The sequence below is a fragment of the Lissotriton helveticus genome, chromosome 3_1 (assembly GCF_964261635.1).
Source record: "Lissotriton helveticus chromosome 3_1, aLisHel1.1, whole genome shotgun sequence".
Lineage (NCBI taxonomy): Eukaryota > Metazoa > Chordata > Amphibia > Caudata > Salamandridae > Lissotriton > Lissotriton helveticus.
Genome location: NC_136061.1, coordinates 1,847,265,285 through 1,847,282,396, shown reverse-complemented (window position 1 = coordinate 1,847,282,396; position 17,112 = coordinate 1,847,265,285). Strand labels below are relative to the sequence as shown.

Below are 17,112 nucleotides of genomic sequence, written 5' to 3'. Positions count from 1 at the left end.
TAGCTTATCACTGTTCTCAAATAACTAATTTCACGGTTTCATGATTCGAAAGTCCGTAATATTTTAGAATATGGATAACGGCTAATGGAAACCAGAAACATCACACCGAGCTTCTACGTGTTTAGTGAATATTGTAAAATTCCCCTCTTCGTCATTACAAAAGACCTTACAAAAGTGGACAGACCTTCGGGTTTATCCCTTTATGCACATATATAATATAATCTTCTGATTGGCTAGAAACTCCCAGGGCTTTAACAACACAACAAAGACTGGCACCGAAGCTAGGCAGGCTAGGTGCATGCTATCGAATTATTCACTCCAAGGAAAGCAGAGTATGTATATTAGGATACTTACACGAATGCAGGATTCATATTTTAATGGGTTGTTAGGCAGAGTTTGTAAAATTCACAATGACAATATAGTCTTTCTGTTAATTGTGTGAAACTTATTTTGTTGTTAAACCGATTTCTTGGTATTTACTCTTCATTTCAGACTTTTCATATCTCCCCCTGAAACATGTCTCTAGTTGGCTACCAATTACTGCTAACATGACACTAAAACTTTGTGAAATCTACCTTTCTTGTGTGCTTAGGTTTGACTTCGTTTCGTTTTGGATGTGGGGTTTTGAGTCACTTAGATTTTTGGACTGTGTTTTCTGTTTTATCAATTAACCTGGGCTCGAGCCCACTGAGTTGTCCAGCCTTGCAGCATGGGCCAAAGAAACTAGGTCAGACATATCATAACCAACTAGTAACACCGGGAGATTCAACAAAAAAGCCATGTTTTAAGCCCTTTTCTGAACGATAGTTCATCTGAGGTCACCCTCAGTAAGAGTGGCATCTTGCTCAAGAGTATTAAACGCCAGGAATGAGCTCCGCTCTAGCTTTTCTGTATTCTCAGGATAGTACTAGGTGGACTGACTAAGACTTCGAGGGGTGTACTGTTGCAACATCTGGCCTAAAATATGTGGGCGGTTATTGTTATAAATTCTGAGCGCTATGCATAAGTCCGTAAACTTGATGAGCTTTTTTATAGGTAGCCAGTGCAGTTTAAGGATGTTGATGCCGACTGATGTCTAGGAATCTTTAGCAGAAGAGGAACAGCTGTGTTTTGCACCACTTGCAATCTGTTCGTACCGATTGTGGTGCTGCCAGGTCCAAAGTTGCTTGAATCATTTGTATTTTGTTTTGGTCAAATTTTTAACCGTTCCATTTTTCCACGTTTCAAGAGCAGATAAATTCTTTATGAAAGCTATCAGGATTTAATTACTATCGTTCAGCGGGATTGCTTCCGTTGCGTCAACTGACGCACGACGATAAAAAGCAGTGTTCTATCGCTACCATTCTATCACCTACCATTGAAAAGGCACGTAAGAAGCAAAGACCAATATTGATCAGTGCTACGCGAATATGCGATATTTTGAAAGCATCGGCCTCATCTATGGCTTCTGATGTAGAGGCTAGATGTCAAATATATCTGAGGGATTGGAATGGTATGTGGCTCAGAAGGGGGGACTGCAACATATGCCCTTTTTAGGAAGCAAATTATTAGGGGATCAGTAAGAGGACCTTTCTTCAAAGAGTTTTCAAGAATCAGAAACATGCACAAATGTTCAGGGCTCAGGTTAAACCAGAGACCCCTCAAGGAGCTGCAAGAAGAAAGAAACAAGAGAAGTTTTTGTTTCAATTTTCAGGCTGGAAAGAATGTCACTTCAACTTACTAGGGGAGAACTCATTGTTTAAAGCTTCTGTCTCCTCCCCCAAAAGGCCAGGGAACATTTCTGACTATAATGAGCCCCTGGTCAGAGGGAGACTTTCATATTTTCCCCCCAGAAATGGGAATAAAATGTTTCAGATGCCTGGGTTCTCCAAATAATAGAAAGGCGTTATGCTTTGGAGTTTGAGGAAGTCCCTTCAGACTCTAAAACATGCCAGATGTCATACTCAAAAGATTCAATCAAGGCTCAAGCTTATCAGAACTGTTATTAAAGAAATGTGTCAGGTTCCGGAAGATCGGAAAGTAAAAGGTTTTTATTTAACACTCTTCCTGGTCAAAAAATCTACAGGAAAATACAGATCGATCATCAATTTAGAGAAATTTTATTTATTTCTCCAGAAGAAACACTTCAGAGAATAATACCGCTGGTATCCCCAGGGGAATGGATGATGGCTCTAGACGTAAGAGATGCCTACTTGAACGTTCCGATTTTCCATCCTCATCACAGGTTTCTCAGATTCTGTGTTGAAGGTCAACATTGGCAGTTTCAAGTTCTTCCATTCGGTCTGACATTCCTGAGAGTTTTCATGAAAGTTCTAGCACCAATCGTGGCCAATTTGCACATCAGGGAGATTCTCATCCACCATATCTGGACGATTGACTCATCCATTCTTCCATCAGAGACTATCCTACTCAGTCATGCCTATCAGGTATGTCCCACTATCCATGCCGCTGCCTTACATTCTAACTCAAGGTGTAAGCAATTTGAGTTGGGAGTTCACCTTGGGCAACCAGTCAGTTCAGGAGAGATGGTTGAGGGAAGAAAGATCTAACTCCTCAAATTGGAAGGAAATGAAGGCTGTTCATCATGCTGTTCTACATTTTTCCAACATTCTGCTGAATCGGGTTGTCATAGTAAGAACTGACAACACGGTCACTAAATCTTACATGAATAGAAAGTCAAGCAAGGGATCCTGATACCTGACAGATCTCGCCTTACAAATACTCAGTTGGGCAGATACTCATCTTTTATCAGCAACTTATATTAAAAATAGGGACAATGTTAAGGCAGAAAGGTCAAGAAAGGTTTTCCACTCTTCCCACGACTTCTGACTCGCTCCTTCCAGTTTCAACAAAATATGTCACAGGTTTGGTACTCCTCAACTAGATCTCTTCACCAAGGCAGAAACTACTCTTCTACCAACATTCCTGTCGGGATTTCAAGAGCAGGATTGTTGGAGAGTGGATGTTCTGACTTGTCAATGGCCTCCTGTCGTATTGTTTTCTTTTCCTCCGCTACCCAAACATTTAGGCAGATTAAGGAAGGAAAGCGTGGACCATGTCCAGGTAGTTCCTTTTTGGCTGGGGATGGGGGTGGTTTCCCTTGTGGAGTATGCAAAGAGATATTTCCCATACAACAAAGTCCCCTTTAGTACCTCTGGATTGGATCAATGTAGAATGATGAGACTGTCTGCATGGTTGTTGAGGTGAGGGGTTTGAAGAATGTAGGTCTTTCCTCTCCTGTAGCCACTTCTATCCAGCAGGCGAAAAGATTGTCTACTAGAAAATCTTATGATCACCATTGCTCCTCTTTTTCTAGATGGTTTATGGAGAAATTCTTAAGTCCTCTGATAGTGAATCTAGATGGATTCTTTAATTTATGGAGGAAGGCTTTGACAAGGGTTTAGCAGTTACTACTTTGAAAGTTCAGTGAGCCACAATAAAGGCAGTTAGGGCACCTGTGGTTGTTCCTAAAATTTGCTTCAGGTGCAAGGTTACTGAAGGGTTTCTGTTTATTGAGGTCAACTTTTAGATCTAGCTCTCCTTTCTGGGATCTTCTTCTGGTTCTTAAGGCGTTACGATTTCATCCCTTTGAGCCTTTGAAAGAGATTGATTTTGAAACACCTTTCTTTGAAATTTTGTTTTTTTGGTGGTCATAACACCAGCCCATAGACTGGGAGAGCTGGGTTCTTGGTCAAGTAGACCTCTTCATTTAAAAAAAAATTCAGAAAAGTTAGTTCCTAAATTGGGGCACAGTGTTTGTCCTAAAGTACTACCTTCATTTCATACGGAACAAAAAACAATTTTGTCTTCTTTTTGCCAGCATCTACAACTTTTGAAGAAGAAGCTATTCATACTTTGGATGTTTTAGGGGCTTTCAAGATTTATTTGTCCTTATCACAAAATGTCACACTGTGGTAAGTTGTTTGGTAATTTTGGTGTGTTTTGTTATGGACAAACAATATGTCTCCTCAAACTTTGAGCAGGTGGATTAAGTCACTTATAACTATTGCTTGTGATTTACAGGATAAGCTTTTACCATGTAAGATAAAGGGTAGACCTGCCTGGGGAATAATTCAGTTACCTACCGATAATCGTCATTACTCCAAATACCCTTTTTATTCTACCGCTACTTATGACCCTCCCCCGGTCTCCTTTTCACAACCTGGATTCCATTATACAGCTTGGGGATATATAAGAGGTGTGCTGGGTCTAGCCCTCTTTTATTGCCATGATGGTAGGAGGGGCATGCGAGAGAGACAGTGAGTGTGTTTTTGCTTTATTTTTGATTGGTCCTTCTAGGTCACGTGGTGCCTGGCCAAAGATCAGATACCTCATATTAGTACAAGACAAAGATTGTTCGGAGTATTGTAGGTTACTGGTAAGTCATTTCATCATTAGAAATAGTGAGGTTTCTCTGTCTTCCTTTGCCAAACTTGGCTGTGGAGCCACTGGAAGAAACTACACTGTGAGATGCAGGTCACATCCACCATTATCTTATCATTTTGCAGTATTAGTCGTCTGCTTACCGCTGCTGCTGTCAGCTACACCATTTACTAAGTTGACAGTATCTGTACATAGAGAGAGATGAGAAAAAGAGCGAGTCAAAATGCAAGCAGGGTGCAAATATGGTACATACATATGCCACTTGAATGCTAAAGGACATTTCTAATTTTTACACACTTTTATAAAAACGTTTTTTAGGATGTTTCTATTACATTACAGATTTTGAAATAGCAGATAACTACAACAACTAGTTTGCTTTGATATCTTGAAGTAGATGTGGTATTTAAAAAGTATAGGTATTTGTATTTCCTTGACCATTAACAATGATGTCATTCACCCAGGTGACTTCACCAAATCTTAACACTGTCATTTAAGAAATATTATGTCACTGGTTGATTCAACAGGAAACTAACTCAGGGCAATTTAAGCTAGCAATATTTAAAACTATATATTTTATTAATTGGCAAAATTGCAAGGTTTTGATTGTTGTTACTTTTCATAGTAACCCAGTTTGTGGTCAGTAATCTGCTTTTTCAAAGAAGCCATGTTGTAGGGTAAAATCTAATTTCTGTGAAATTACGCACAGAGCATTTTATGAATATGAAATTTCATTTAGAAAAATATTTGTTTCTATTTTTGCGATTTCATTTTTACAAATGTTAACATTTTAATTTTTTTAGCTGTCCCAAAATATGCCTTAACTAACATTTTTGTGTTGTTGAGTTATACTTTTGTATAAGAAATGTTTAACATATAATAGAATGAATTCATGCCATTCTGACAGTGACGATATAGCCAATAAAGCCTGTTTGTACTGCTACAAATCCGTTCCTTTGCCAGTAATCTTGCCCCATCAAACCATTTCTGTGGCAGTAATTATGATCCATCAAGGAGTTATTATAACACTGTTTAGACTTTCATCAAATAGTCATTCTATGTGTAATCATGCTACATCCATCAGTTGTTATCTCGGTATCGAGTGAATTACAAAGTAAATTACATCGTTATTGGGTCAGTAATCAAGAACCCATTACATAGCTAGTTCGCAAGTAATACAGAACCATTACATAATTACAGTGCCATTAACCATTAGCTTCAATAATATGGAAACAGCTGACCACAGGTCTGTGTTTCTTCTTTTAAAAACCTAGACAATAAACATTTTATTTTTATTTTTATTTGTAGAGTTTTATAAAGCGCGAACAAGATTCTGGCGGATATCAGAGCGCTATACAGACAGTAAGTGTTACATATACAAGCCATAAGAAATAGATCAACACAGCAATACAAAGAATATAAAAAGAAAAACAATATAGTTATATTTGGCATCATTAAGTGTCTTATGGTTGAGAGCTTAACTGTCTTTCGTCCTATTGATTCAACAGATCAAACTCATGTGTATTTGGCCATGAGGATGGATTTAACCTCCTTTTTAAAAGCAATAGTGGACGGGTTAAGTCTGATTTCAGGGGCTAAGGCATTCCAAATTCTGGGTGCCATCCCGGAGAAGGATCTATTATAGGTTTTTTTCTTATGGAACTTTTGTGATTTCAGGAGTAATTTTACTGCATTTCTTGAGGGTCTGGTGCCCCCAGAGATCATGAGTTTCTGTGCCAGGTAACTGGGGGTCTTTTGATGTAAGGCTCTGTGCGTCATGCATGCAATTTTCAGTTGAATTCTCGCATCTAGGGGTAACCAGTTCAGGGATTGAAGGTCCGGGGATATGTGGGAAAAAACGTTTAGATCCTGTTATGAGTCTTGCTGCAGCGTTGATTGCGGCTCTAAGGGGTGCAGTTGATGCTTTGGGCATTACAAAGGGTGACACAACCGTATTCCACTCTGGGTATAACCAGAGCTTGTACTGCCTGCTTAAAGTCATTGTGTGGAAGGAAGGGTTTTAGTTTCCTCAATGTGTTTATCTGAAGGTGTGCTCCCTTTGTAGCATTACTGATATGTTTTTGCATGTTGAGGTTACTGTCCAAAGTTATTCCAAGTGACTTTGCTGAATCCACAATGATCGGTTGTACATTGAACGCCATAATATGTTTGATCCAGTCTTGCAATTTCGGGATTTGGGCCGGTGGGGCTATTCAATAAATTCAGTTTTTAGGGCATTCAATTTAAGATCATTTTCTGCCAGCCACATTTGTGTGTTACTGAGAGCTGTGTTGAGTAGTTTGACATCCTCTAAGGCATCGGTCTTCAAACTGTGGGGCGCGCCCCCCTGGGGAGGAGCAGCATCCCCTCAGGGGGGGAGCGCACTCCACCCCACCACTTCTCTTCCATGGTTGCTTTCAGCGCGAAATGCCACTTAAGGCGGAAAGTGCTTAACCCCCTGCCGTCGTGTGTCTCAGCTCGAACTGCTGGGGGCTTGGCTGGGCAGTGTCTGGAGTCTTATCTACAGCACGCCCATGCTGTGCCTGCCTGGCTGGATTTCGGCAGCCCTCCCAACAAGCATTTGCAATGCAATACGTCTCACATTATTAAAGTTTGAGCTTTTGGCATTGCTAATAATAATGCAACACCAATAGCTCAAACATTCAATAATGCGAGACCTATCGCATTACTATTATTACTACTAGTTTTAAGGCTATTTCCCAAACCAGTGGGCAAGAAACAAGGTAAGTGGCTCAACGTCTAAGAAAGAGTGGGTATTCAGTGGCGCCCCGAACAAGGGAATGCATTTGAAATGTCATTGGCTGAGACTGAGGGACTAACAACCCTCTGGAAAAGAAGCCTGGTCTATTTATAAATTGGCATGGTAAAATTTCACCTCATATCCTAATTTGCAGTGAAGAGTTCACCCTGGTGTATAATATGCGTGGGTTCACCGAGCAGAGTTCGGCCAGAGAAATTTAGCAGGAAGCAGAGATTAACAGCACCACTGAGCAAGAAGTAAGCAGAAACCGTGATGATTAAATACACAAAACAGCAAAGCCCCACAGGCCTGTTGTGAGCTTTTCCACTTTGCCAACAAGTAAACAACCAGCCAAAATCCTTCTCTAACCACTGATGTGACTGCTAATCAGGATGCAGCATAATTTCCAATTTTCCTCTGTTTGCACCCGCAGCAATAAGTGGGCAGGGGCTAGCTACAGATTTAATACATGTCTTAAAACAGCACCATCTACAGCATGTAGCACCACACAAGATACTAATTCTTGATTTTTATAGGATGGCTCATGAGTTTCCTTATTAATCACCTGTTGTGCCCACTTATTCTCTGAGTGATCCAGAGTCCTCTGCTTTTCCTAAAAGGGTCTCTGGGTTTACCCTCCAAATTTGAAGGATGAACCACATTCATGTGGGCACATACGCAGTACTGATTCTGAGCTGGGGTTGAATGTCTATCTGACATTTGGTGAAATGCTTAACATTGAACAAAGCGCTCCACTGACTGGGCGGTGGGGGGGGGGGGGCAGCACTTGGCCTGGGGCCCCTGTGGATCCTTACCCCCTTCCCTGCTCTCGTGAGTCTTTGGCCCGGATTAGGGTCAGTAAGTGGTCAGGCAGGTAGCGAAAAGTGTTTCCAGCTAACGGCCTCTAACGAATGTTGTGGGGGAGGTCAGCCAGAAACGTGTCTCACAATTGTATCACTGGAGATGCCGCTGTTGCAGGAGCTGGGGGTCTTTTTCAGACAAGGCCATGTTTAGCTTTCCCTTGTTGTTCCTGCGACAGCAGGAAGCACACCACCAATAAACACCAGTACTGCCACATTTATTATTATTCTTGGTATTTACATCACAGTGCCATAGGTGCTGACTTTGGTTCTGGGGACCTGGGTCCGAGTCCGGTATTGGCTCAACACCATGTGATCCTAGACAAAATCACTTAATTTACCAGTGACTTACAAAAAAATGAATTTGACCTTGATTAAAGTCGCTAGTGCTTGTTTAACATGTTCCAATCCCTAGGGCTGAGTCCATGAGCTGAGTCAATAAGCCTAATATAACAAATATTGTGAAGTATGCCTACCATCTGTCCTCACTTCCTTCGTAGACCAAATTTAAATGCTTTCTTGTGCTGCTATTTCTGATGCTTTGGAAGGCGATCTTCTTTATAAGCCAAGTATGCTAATAAATTGACTCTTGATGCTGCTAGAGAATAAAGCTGTATATATCCTCTTGAATCACTTATATCACATGTGTATGTGAATGTCTCCTAGGCTTTCTTGGAAAACTGTGGCTGGCCTCCTCCTGGCATGGCAACACCTGGCCATACTCCACATGATCACAGATTTTTCAATTGTGTCTGAAAGCATGTTTTGTGGAACCCCTTTTTCTGATATCTCGTCTAGGGGCAAGGATGTGGCGCAATAGCCAGAGCCGATGACCGTGGAGCTGGGAAACCAATTCTTGGTGTTTGCTCAACATCCTGTGATTCTGGGCAAATCACTTAATCTCCCTGTGCTTACAAAAATGAAGGTGTGTCTGTGTAATGTAAAAGATGTTCCTGTAAAGCGCTCGAATACCTTTGGGTCATGTTCGCTCTATATAAAACTGTAGAAAATATATTGCAAAATGTTGTGAGCACTCCCGTTTCCAGGTACTGCTCAAGACTGGAAATGGAGCACAACCTGAGGATGGCAAAAGCAAGAATACATCCACTCGTCCATCTCTGTGGAGAAAAACAGACACACCCCTCACCTGTGTTTTGGGAGTGTTTTTACTAATCTATCCTAAATTCTGTGTTTTATGTGAAAAATAAATCACCAATGTAATTTTTTTAGCTAATTTTTTCTTGGAGACTTTTCGTTTGAACTTTATATTAAGCACAAGCACTACAAAAACTTTATTTTATTAAACAATCTTACTTTATTAAACATTATTTAACCTGTACGACCTTGGCTCGGCAGGAGGGAATGGCCATTAATGATGCAGAGTACCAGCTTCCAGCAATTTTTTTCAGAAAGTGTTGGGGGGGGTGGGGGGGTAGGCTCGATGTGTAAAAAGGGTTAGATGGGGGGCTCAGCCGACAAAAGTTTGAAGACCTCTGCTCTAAGGAGTGTATTTTGAGGTATAGCTGTGTATCGTCTGCATACATGTGATATTGCACATTACAGGTTTTTAGAATTTCCGTTAGAGGTTCCAGGATGAGATTAAACAGTGTTGGAGAAAGTGCTGATCCTTGCGGTACCCCCAAGGTCACTGGGACTGGCTTGGATAGGGTATTCTTGATTTTGAATTGTTGTGTCCCGTTTTGGAGAAATGAGGTGAACCAATTTAGCACTGCCCCAGATAGGCCCATTCTGTGTTTCAGGAGGTCTAACAGGTTCTCGTGTTTAACAGTATCAAAGGCTGAAGATAGGTCAAGTAGGATGAGTAAACATGATCCATTTTGGTCAAGTATTTGCAGCGCATCATCCATGATGTGTGTCATGTCTGATTCTGTGCCGTGGCCAGCGCGGAAACCTGATTGGTGTTGGTTGAGTAGGTCAAAATGATCAATGTGCTTCGTTAGCTGTAGATGTACACATTTTTCCAGCAACTTTGCTAGGGTGGGGATATTGGAGATTGGGCGATAGTTGCTTAGGTCCGTGGGGTCTGCCGTAGGCTTCTTTAGAATGGGTGAGACCTGGCCTATTTTGAGGGTGTCTGGGATGCATCCTTGTTGGAGGGAACTGTTTATGATCTTCGACCAGAGAGGTCGAAGCAATGGGGTGAGGTCTTTGACTGCGTTTGCCGGAAGCGGGTCGGCGGAGTGGTTGGCTGGGTTCAGAGCATTGAGAATTTTGCATAGGGCCATTTCGGAGTAGGAGGAAAATGCTGACCAGCTTGCATTATTTTTAGGATTATATTTTGATAGGGTTTGGCCTGGCGTGGTCATGGGAGTAGGAGAAGTTAGTGTATTTGTTCTCGCGTATAATGTTAGGTCCTTTAGGAGGTCTTTCTTGATGGTGTCGGTCTTGAGGGAGGAGAAGGTGGAGAATTCTTCACAATTTGGCTTCGAGCATTCAGAGTTGTGTGGGCACTGAGGTGCCTCCTTAGATTGAGGTTTGATCAACTCAAAGAGTTTTTTTGGACGGTTTCTTGCCTGGTCTAGTTGGAGGCTAAAGTAATCAGCTTTGGTGCGTTTGATCTTGCGTAAATATGCATTTCTCTTTGACCTAAGGATCATAAGGTGGTTGGAAGACGGTGATGACCTCCAGATCTGTACTGCAGTTCTGAGGGAGCGCCTCTCATCGTTGAGTAAACCATTATACCAGGGTTTGGAGTCTTTCAGAGAGACTCTTTTTAGCTGTAGAGGTGCTACCTCGTCAACTATTGATGTCATGGTCGAGATGTAGTAGTTGGTGAGCTTGTGTACTGTAGTAGATCCTACGGGAGGCAGCAATAAGTTAGTACAGGAGGACGGTAAGGAGTTGAGTATAAGTTTTTTTAGGTCTCTTTTCCACACTTTTGGTCTCGTGGGTTGGGCTGAGCTCGTTTTGACCTTTTCCTTAATGATGGAGGTGATGATGTGATGGTCTGACCAGTCGCAGGGTAGGATCGAATCAAGCTGGATGGGACATGTTTTAGAGATTAGTAAGTCTAGGATCGATCCTTTGTCATGCGTTGGGATGTTGCAGAACTGTGTTAGGTGTAGGTCTGCTAGGAAATTCTTAAGACTGTTCACTGCTGAGCCATTAGGATCATTCCAATGGAGATTGAAGTCTCCGAGGAATATTTGGGTATTTTGTCGACCCATGTATGATGACACCATGTCCATGAAGTGCTCTGTGAAGGTGAGGTTCTCACCTGGTGGATGATAAATGATCTGCAAAGAACATACCGGTGTTCCCTTGCTGGAAATATTAAGGCACATGTATTCACTTGACTGGAAAGAAGGGGAGATGGCTCTGCTTACCGAGATGTTATTACGATGTATGCAGGCTATGCCACCCCCTGACTTGTCTGGGGGTGGCATAACACTGTTTTTCATCTGTATTTATATGCATATGACCATTGAACTGGAAATGTATTGGGCACGTTTATGATACATTACAAAATAATTTCAAACTGGAAAACATAAGCAATCTCTATTTAATAACCCCCATTCTTGGATCATACAGTGAAGTCTCCTTTTATAGGAATAACATAGCTAGAAAAACACAGGAACATCGGAAACATAGTCTCTGGAATTTGTATGATCTGAGCATAAGTCTGACACTCACCATTCCATATCTGGTAGTAGCTTGCAGGGTCTTCATTGTCAGCTGGAAGAGAAAGAAAGATGTACTTGGTCCACTATGTAATTCTGTTGATGTGTTGGCTGATCATCCAGTCCCACTTCCCCTGGAAATACTAGGAATACCTATATAGCTCAATTCAGCATTTTGAACAGATTTTTTCAGCAACAATACATGTATAGTGCAATATTACACCAATTTTGATATCGTAGATAAAGGGAATATGTTCAATGGCTGGGGTTTGCATACAGTGTCAATTTCAGCATCGTGATTAACTGAGTGTGCTCTCCTTTTGTATGTAGTTGCATCTTCTCTGTCTATTAAAAAATATGGGCTGATTCACAATTGAAGTTACACATGGAGTAAAAAAATACGCAATATCCGAGGAAAAGAATTCAGGTAGCAACACTGTCTACCTGGGCTAGCTTGTGGAGACAAGTGTAGCCTGCCGTGTCTCAGACACTGTCTCCTCTACATGTGCTAGCTTGTGGAGACATGTGTAGTCTGCCGCGTCCCAGACACTCTTTCCACTACCTGTGCTAGCTTGTGGAGATAAATGTAGCCTGCTGTGTCTCAGACACTGTCTCCTCTACATGTGCTAGCTTGTGGAGACATGTGTAGTCTGCCGCGTCCCAGACACTGTCTCCTCTACCTGTGCTAGCTTGTGGAGACTTGTGTAGTCTGCCTCGTCCCAGACACTGTCTCTTCTACATGTGCTAGCTTGTGAAGACATGTGTTGTCTGCCGCGTCCCAGTCACTGGCTCCACTTTCTGTGCTAGCTTTTGGAGCCGTGTGCAGTCTGACACTGCTGACTCCCGGATACCGGCTCCTCCACCTGTGCTAGCTAGTGGAGCCATGTGTAGTCTGCCGCCTCTCGGACACGGGATCCTCTACCTGGGCTTGTTTATGGAGATGTGTGTAGTCTGACACTCTGCCGCCTCCCAGGCAATGGCTCCTCTTTCTGTGCTAGCTTGTGGAGCAGTGTGCTGTCTGACACTGCTGACTCCAGGATACGGGCTCCTCTACCTGGGATAGCTTGTGCAGCCATGTGTAGTCTGCCGCCTCTCGGACACTGGCTCCTCTACCTGTGCTACGTTATGGAGCTGTGGGCATTCTGACTCTCTGCCGACTCCCAGACACTGGCTGCTCTTTCTGTGCTAGCTTGTGGAGCCATGTGCAGTCTGACACTGCTGACTCCCGGATACTGGCTCCTCTAGCTCGGTTAGCTTATGGAGCTGTGTGTAGTCTGACTCTCTGCCGACTCCCGGACACTGGCTCCTCTTGCTGGGCTAGCTTGTGCAGCCATGTGTAGTCTAACGCTACTGACTCCCGGACACTGGCTCCTCTAGCTGGACTAGCTTGTGCAGCCATGTGTAGTCTGCCGCGTCCCAGACACTGTCTCTTCTACATGTGCTAGCTTGTGGAGACATGTGTAGTCTGCCGCGTCCCAGACACTCTTTCCACTACCTGTGCTAGCTTGTGGAGACAAGTGTAGCCTGCTGTGTCCCAGACACTGTCTCCTCTACATGTGCTAGCTTGTGGAGACATGTGTAGTCTGCCACGTCCCAGACAATCTTTCCACTACCTGTGCTAGCTTGTGGAGACATCTGTAGTCTGTCACGTCCCAGACACTGTCTCCTCTACCTGTGCTAGCTTGTGGAGACATGTGTAGTCTGCCGCGTCCCAGACACGTTCTCTTCTACATGTGCTAGCTTGTAGAGACAAGTGTTGCCTGCCGCGTCCCAGACACTGTCTCTACCTGTGCTAGCGTGTGGAGACATGTGCTGTCTGCCGCGTCCCAGTCACTGGCTCCTCTTTCTGTGCTAGCTTTTGGAGCCGTGTGCAGTCTGACACTGCTGACTCCCGGATACTGGCTCCTCCACCTGGGCTAGCTTATGGAGCTGTGGGCATTCTGACTCACTGCCGACTCCCAGACACTGGCTCCCCCTTCTGTGCTAGCTTGTGGAGCCATGTGCAGTCTGACACTGCTGACTCTCGGATACTGGCTCCTCCACCTGTGCTAGCTAGTGGAGCCATGTGCAGTCTGACACTGCCGACTCCCAGACACTGGCTCCTCTTTCTGTGCTAGCTTTTGGAGCCGTGTGCAGTCTGACACTGCCGCCTCTCGGACACTGGCTCCTCTACCTGTGCTAGTTTATGGAGCTGTGGGCATTCTGACTCTCTGCTGACTCCCAGACACTGGCTCCTCTTTCTGTGCTAGCTTGTGGAGCCATGTGCAGTCTGACACTGCTGACTCCCGGATACTGGCTCCTCTAGCTCGGTTAGCTTATGGAGCTGTGTGTAGTCTGACTCTCTGCCGACTCCCGGACACTGGCTCCTCTTGCTGGGCTAGCTTGTGCAGCCATGTGTAGTCTAACGCTGCTGACTCCCGGACACTGCCTCCTCTAGCTGGGCTAGCTTGCGCAGCCATGTGTAGTCCGCTGCTCTGCCAACTCCCAGGCAGTGGCTCATCTACCAGTGCTATCTTTTGGAATGGTGTGCAGTCTGACTCTATCCCGACTCCTAGACACTGTTTCCTCTCGCTGGGCTTGCTTATGGAGTTGTGTGTAGTCTGACTCTCTGCCGACTCTCGGACACTGGCTCCTCTAGCTGGGCTAGCTCGCGCAGCCATGTGTAGTCTGACGCTGCTGACTCCCGGACACTGGCTCCTCTAGCTGGGCTAGCTCGCACAGCCATGTGTAGTCTGACGCTGCTGACTCCCACACACTGCCTTCTCTAGCTGGGCTAGCTTGTGCAGCCATGTGTAGTCTGATGCTCTGTCAACTCCCAGACACTGGCTCCTCTAGCTGGGCTAACTTGCGCAGCCATGTGTAGTCTGATGCTCTGCCAACTCCCAACACTGGCTCATCTACCAGTACTATTCTGTGGAACAATGTGTAGTCTGACTATATGCCGACTCCAAGACACTGGCTCCTCTAGCTGGGCTAGCTTGCGCAACCATGTGTAGTCTGACACTGCTGACTCCTGGACACTAGCTTCTCTAGCTGGGCTAGCTTATGGAGCTGTGTGTAGTCTGACTCTCTGCTGACTCCCAGACGCTGGCTCCACTAGCTGGGCTAGCTTGCGCAGACGTGTGTAGTCAGACGGTGCCAACTCCCAGACACTGGCTCCTCTAGCTGGGTTAGCTCGCGCAGCCATGTGTAGTCTGACGCTGCCAACTCCCAGACACTGGCTCCTCTAGCTGGGCTTGCTTGTAGAGCTGTGTGCAGTCTCACAGTGCGGACTCCCGGTCACTGGCTACTCTAGCTGGGCTAGCTTGCGCAGCACTGTGTAGTCTGACACTGCTGATTCCTGGACACTGGCTCCTCTAGCTGGGCTTGCTTGTGGAGCTGTGTGCAGTCTCACAGTGCAGACCCCCAGACACTGGCTCCTCTAGCTGGGCTAGCTTGCGCAGCCGTGTGTAGTCTGACGCTGCCGACTCTCAGACACTGGCTCCTCTAGCTGGGCTAGCTTGCGCAGCCATGTGTAGACTGACACTGCTGATTCCTGGACACTGGCTCCTCTAGCTGGGCTAGCTTGTTGAGCTGTTTACAGTCTCACAGTGCTGACTCCCGGTCACTGGCTCCTCTAGCTGGGCTAGCTTGCGCAGCCGTGTGTAGTCTGATGCTGCCGACTCCCAGACACTGGCTACTCTAGCTGGGCTAGCTTGCGCAGCAATGTGTAGTCTGACACTGCTGATTCCTGGACACTGGCTCCTCTAGCTGGGCTTGCTTGTGGAGCTGTGTGCAGTCTCACAGTGCTGACTCCCGGTCACTGGCTCCTCTAGCTGGGCTAGCTTGCGCAGCCGTGTGTGGTCTGACGCTGCCGACTCCCAGACACTGGCTACTCTAGCTGGGCTAGCTTGCGCAGCCATGTGTAGTCTGACACTGCTGATTCCTGGACACTGGCTGCTCTAGCTGGGCTTGCTTGTGGAGCTGTGTGCAATCTCACAGTGCTGACTCCCTGTCACTGGCTCCTCTAGCTGGGCTAGCTTGCGCAGCCGTGTGTAGTCTGACGCTGCCGACTCCCAGACACTGGCTACTCTAGCTGGGCTAGCTTGCACAGCCATGTGTAGTCTGACACTGCTGAATCCTGGACACTGGCTCCTCTAGCTGGACTTGCTTGTGGAGCTGTGTGCAGTCTCACAGTGCTGACTCCCGGTCACTGGCTCCTCTAGCTGGGCTAGCTTGCGCAGCCGTGTGTAGTCTGACGCTGCCGACTCCCAGACACTGGCTCCTCTAGCTGGGCTAGCTTGCGCAGACATGTGTAGTCTGACACTGCTGATTCCTGGACACTGGCTCCTCTAGCTGGGCTTGCTTGTGGAGCTGTGTGCAGTCTCACACTGCTGATTCCTGGACACTGGCTCCTCTTGCTGGGCTAGCTTGTGGAGCCGTGTGTAGTCTGACACTCTGCAAACTCCTGGACACTGGCTCTTCTTTCTTCGCTAGCTTGCGGAGCCATAAGTAGTCTGCCTCCACCCAGACACTGTCTCCTCTACTTCTGCTAGCTGGTGGAGCTGTGTGTAGTCTGACACTGCTGATTCCTGGACACTGTCTCCTCTACTTCTGCTAGCTGGTGGAGCTGTGTGTAGTCTGACACTGCTGTTTCCTGGACACTGGCTCCGCTAGCTGGGCTTGCTTGTGGAGCTGTGTGCAGTCTCACAGTGCTGACCCCCAGACACTGGCTCCTCTAGCTGGGCTAGCTTGCGCAGCCGTGTGTAGTCTGAGGCTGCCGGCTCCCAGACACTGGCTACTCTAGCTGGGCTAGCTTGCGCAGCCATGTGTAGTCTGACACTGCTGATTCCTGGACACAGGCTCCTCTAGCTGGGCTTGCTTGTGGAGCTGTGTGCAGTCTCACAGTGCTGGCTCCCGGTCACTGGCTCCTCTAGCTGGGCTAGCTTGCGCAGCCGTGTGTAGTCTGACGCTGCCGGCTCCCAGACACTGGCTACTCTAGCTGGGCTAGCTTGCGCAGCCGTGTGTAGTCTGACGCTGCCGGCTCCCAGACATTGGCTACTCTAGCTGGGCTAGCTTGCGCAGCCATGTGTAGTCTGACACTGCTTATTCCTGGACACTGGCTCCTCTAGCTGGGCTTTCTTGTGGAGCTGTGTGCAGTCTCACAGAGCTGGCTCCCGGTCACTGGCTCCTCTAGCTGGGCTAGCTTGCGCAGCCGTGTGTAGTCTGACGCTGCCGGCTCCCAGACACTGGCTACTCTAGCTGGGCTAGTTTGCGCAGCCATGTGTAGTCTGACACTGCTGATTCCTGGACACTGGCTCCTCTAGCTGGGCTAACTTGTGGAGCCGTGTGTAGTCTGACACTCTGCAAACTCCCGGACACTGGCTCTTCTTTCTTCGCTAGCTTGTGGAGCCATGTGTAGTCTGCCGCCACCCGGACACTGTCTCCTCTACTTCTGCTAGCTGGTGGAGCCGTGTGTAGTCTGACACTG

At 45.9% G+C, this 17,112-nt stretch overlaps 1 protein-coding gene across 1 annotated transcript in view; it reads right to left on the bottom strand.

The window, feature by feature from the left end:
* The window catches only part of MUC6 (mucin 6, oligomeric mucus/gel-forming), a 169,026-nt gene extending 152,121 nt beyond the window's left edge, over positions 1-16,905 (bottom strand). Inside the window, exon 1 of the mRNA XM_078683451.1 lies at positions 16,788-16,905. Coding sequence (XP_078539577.1) covers positions 16,788-16,905 — 118 coding nt within the window. The remainder of the gene's footprint in view (positions 1-16,787) is intronic.
* Between the last annotated feature and the right edge of the window lie 207 nt (positions 16,906-17,112).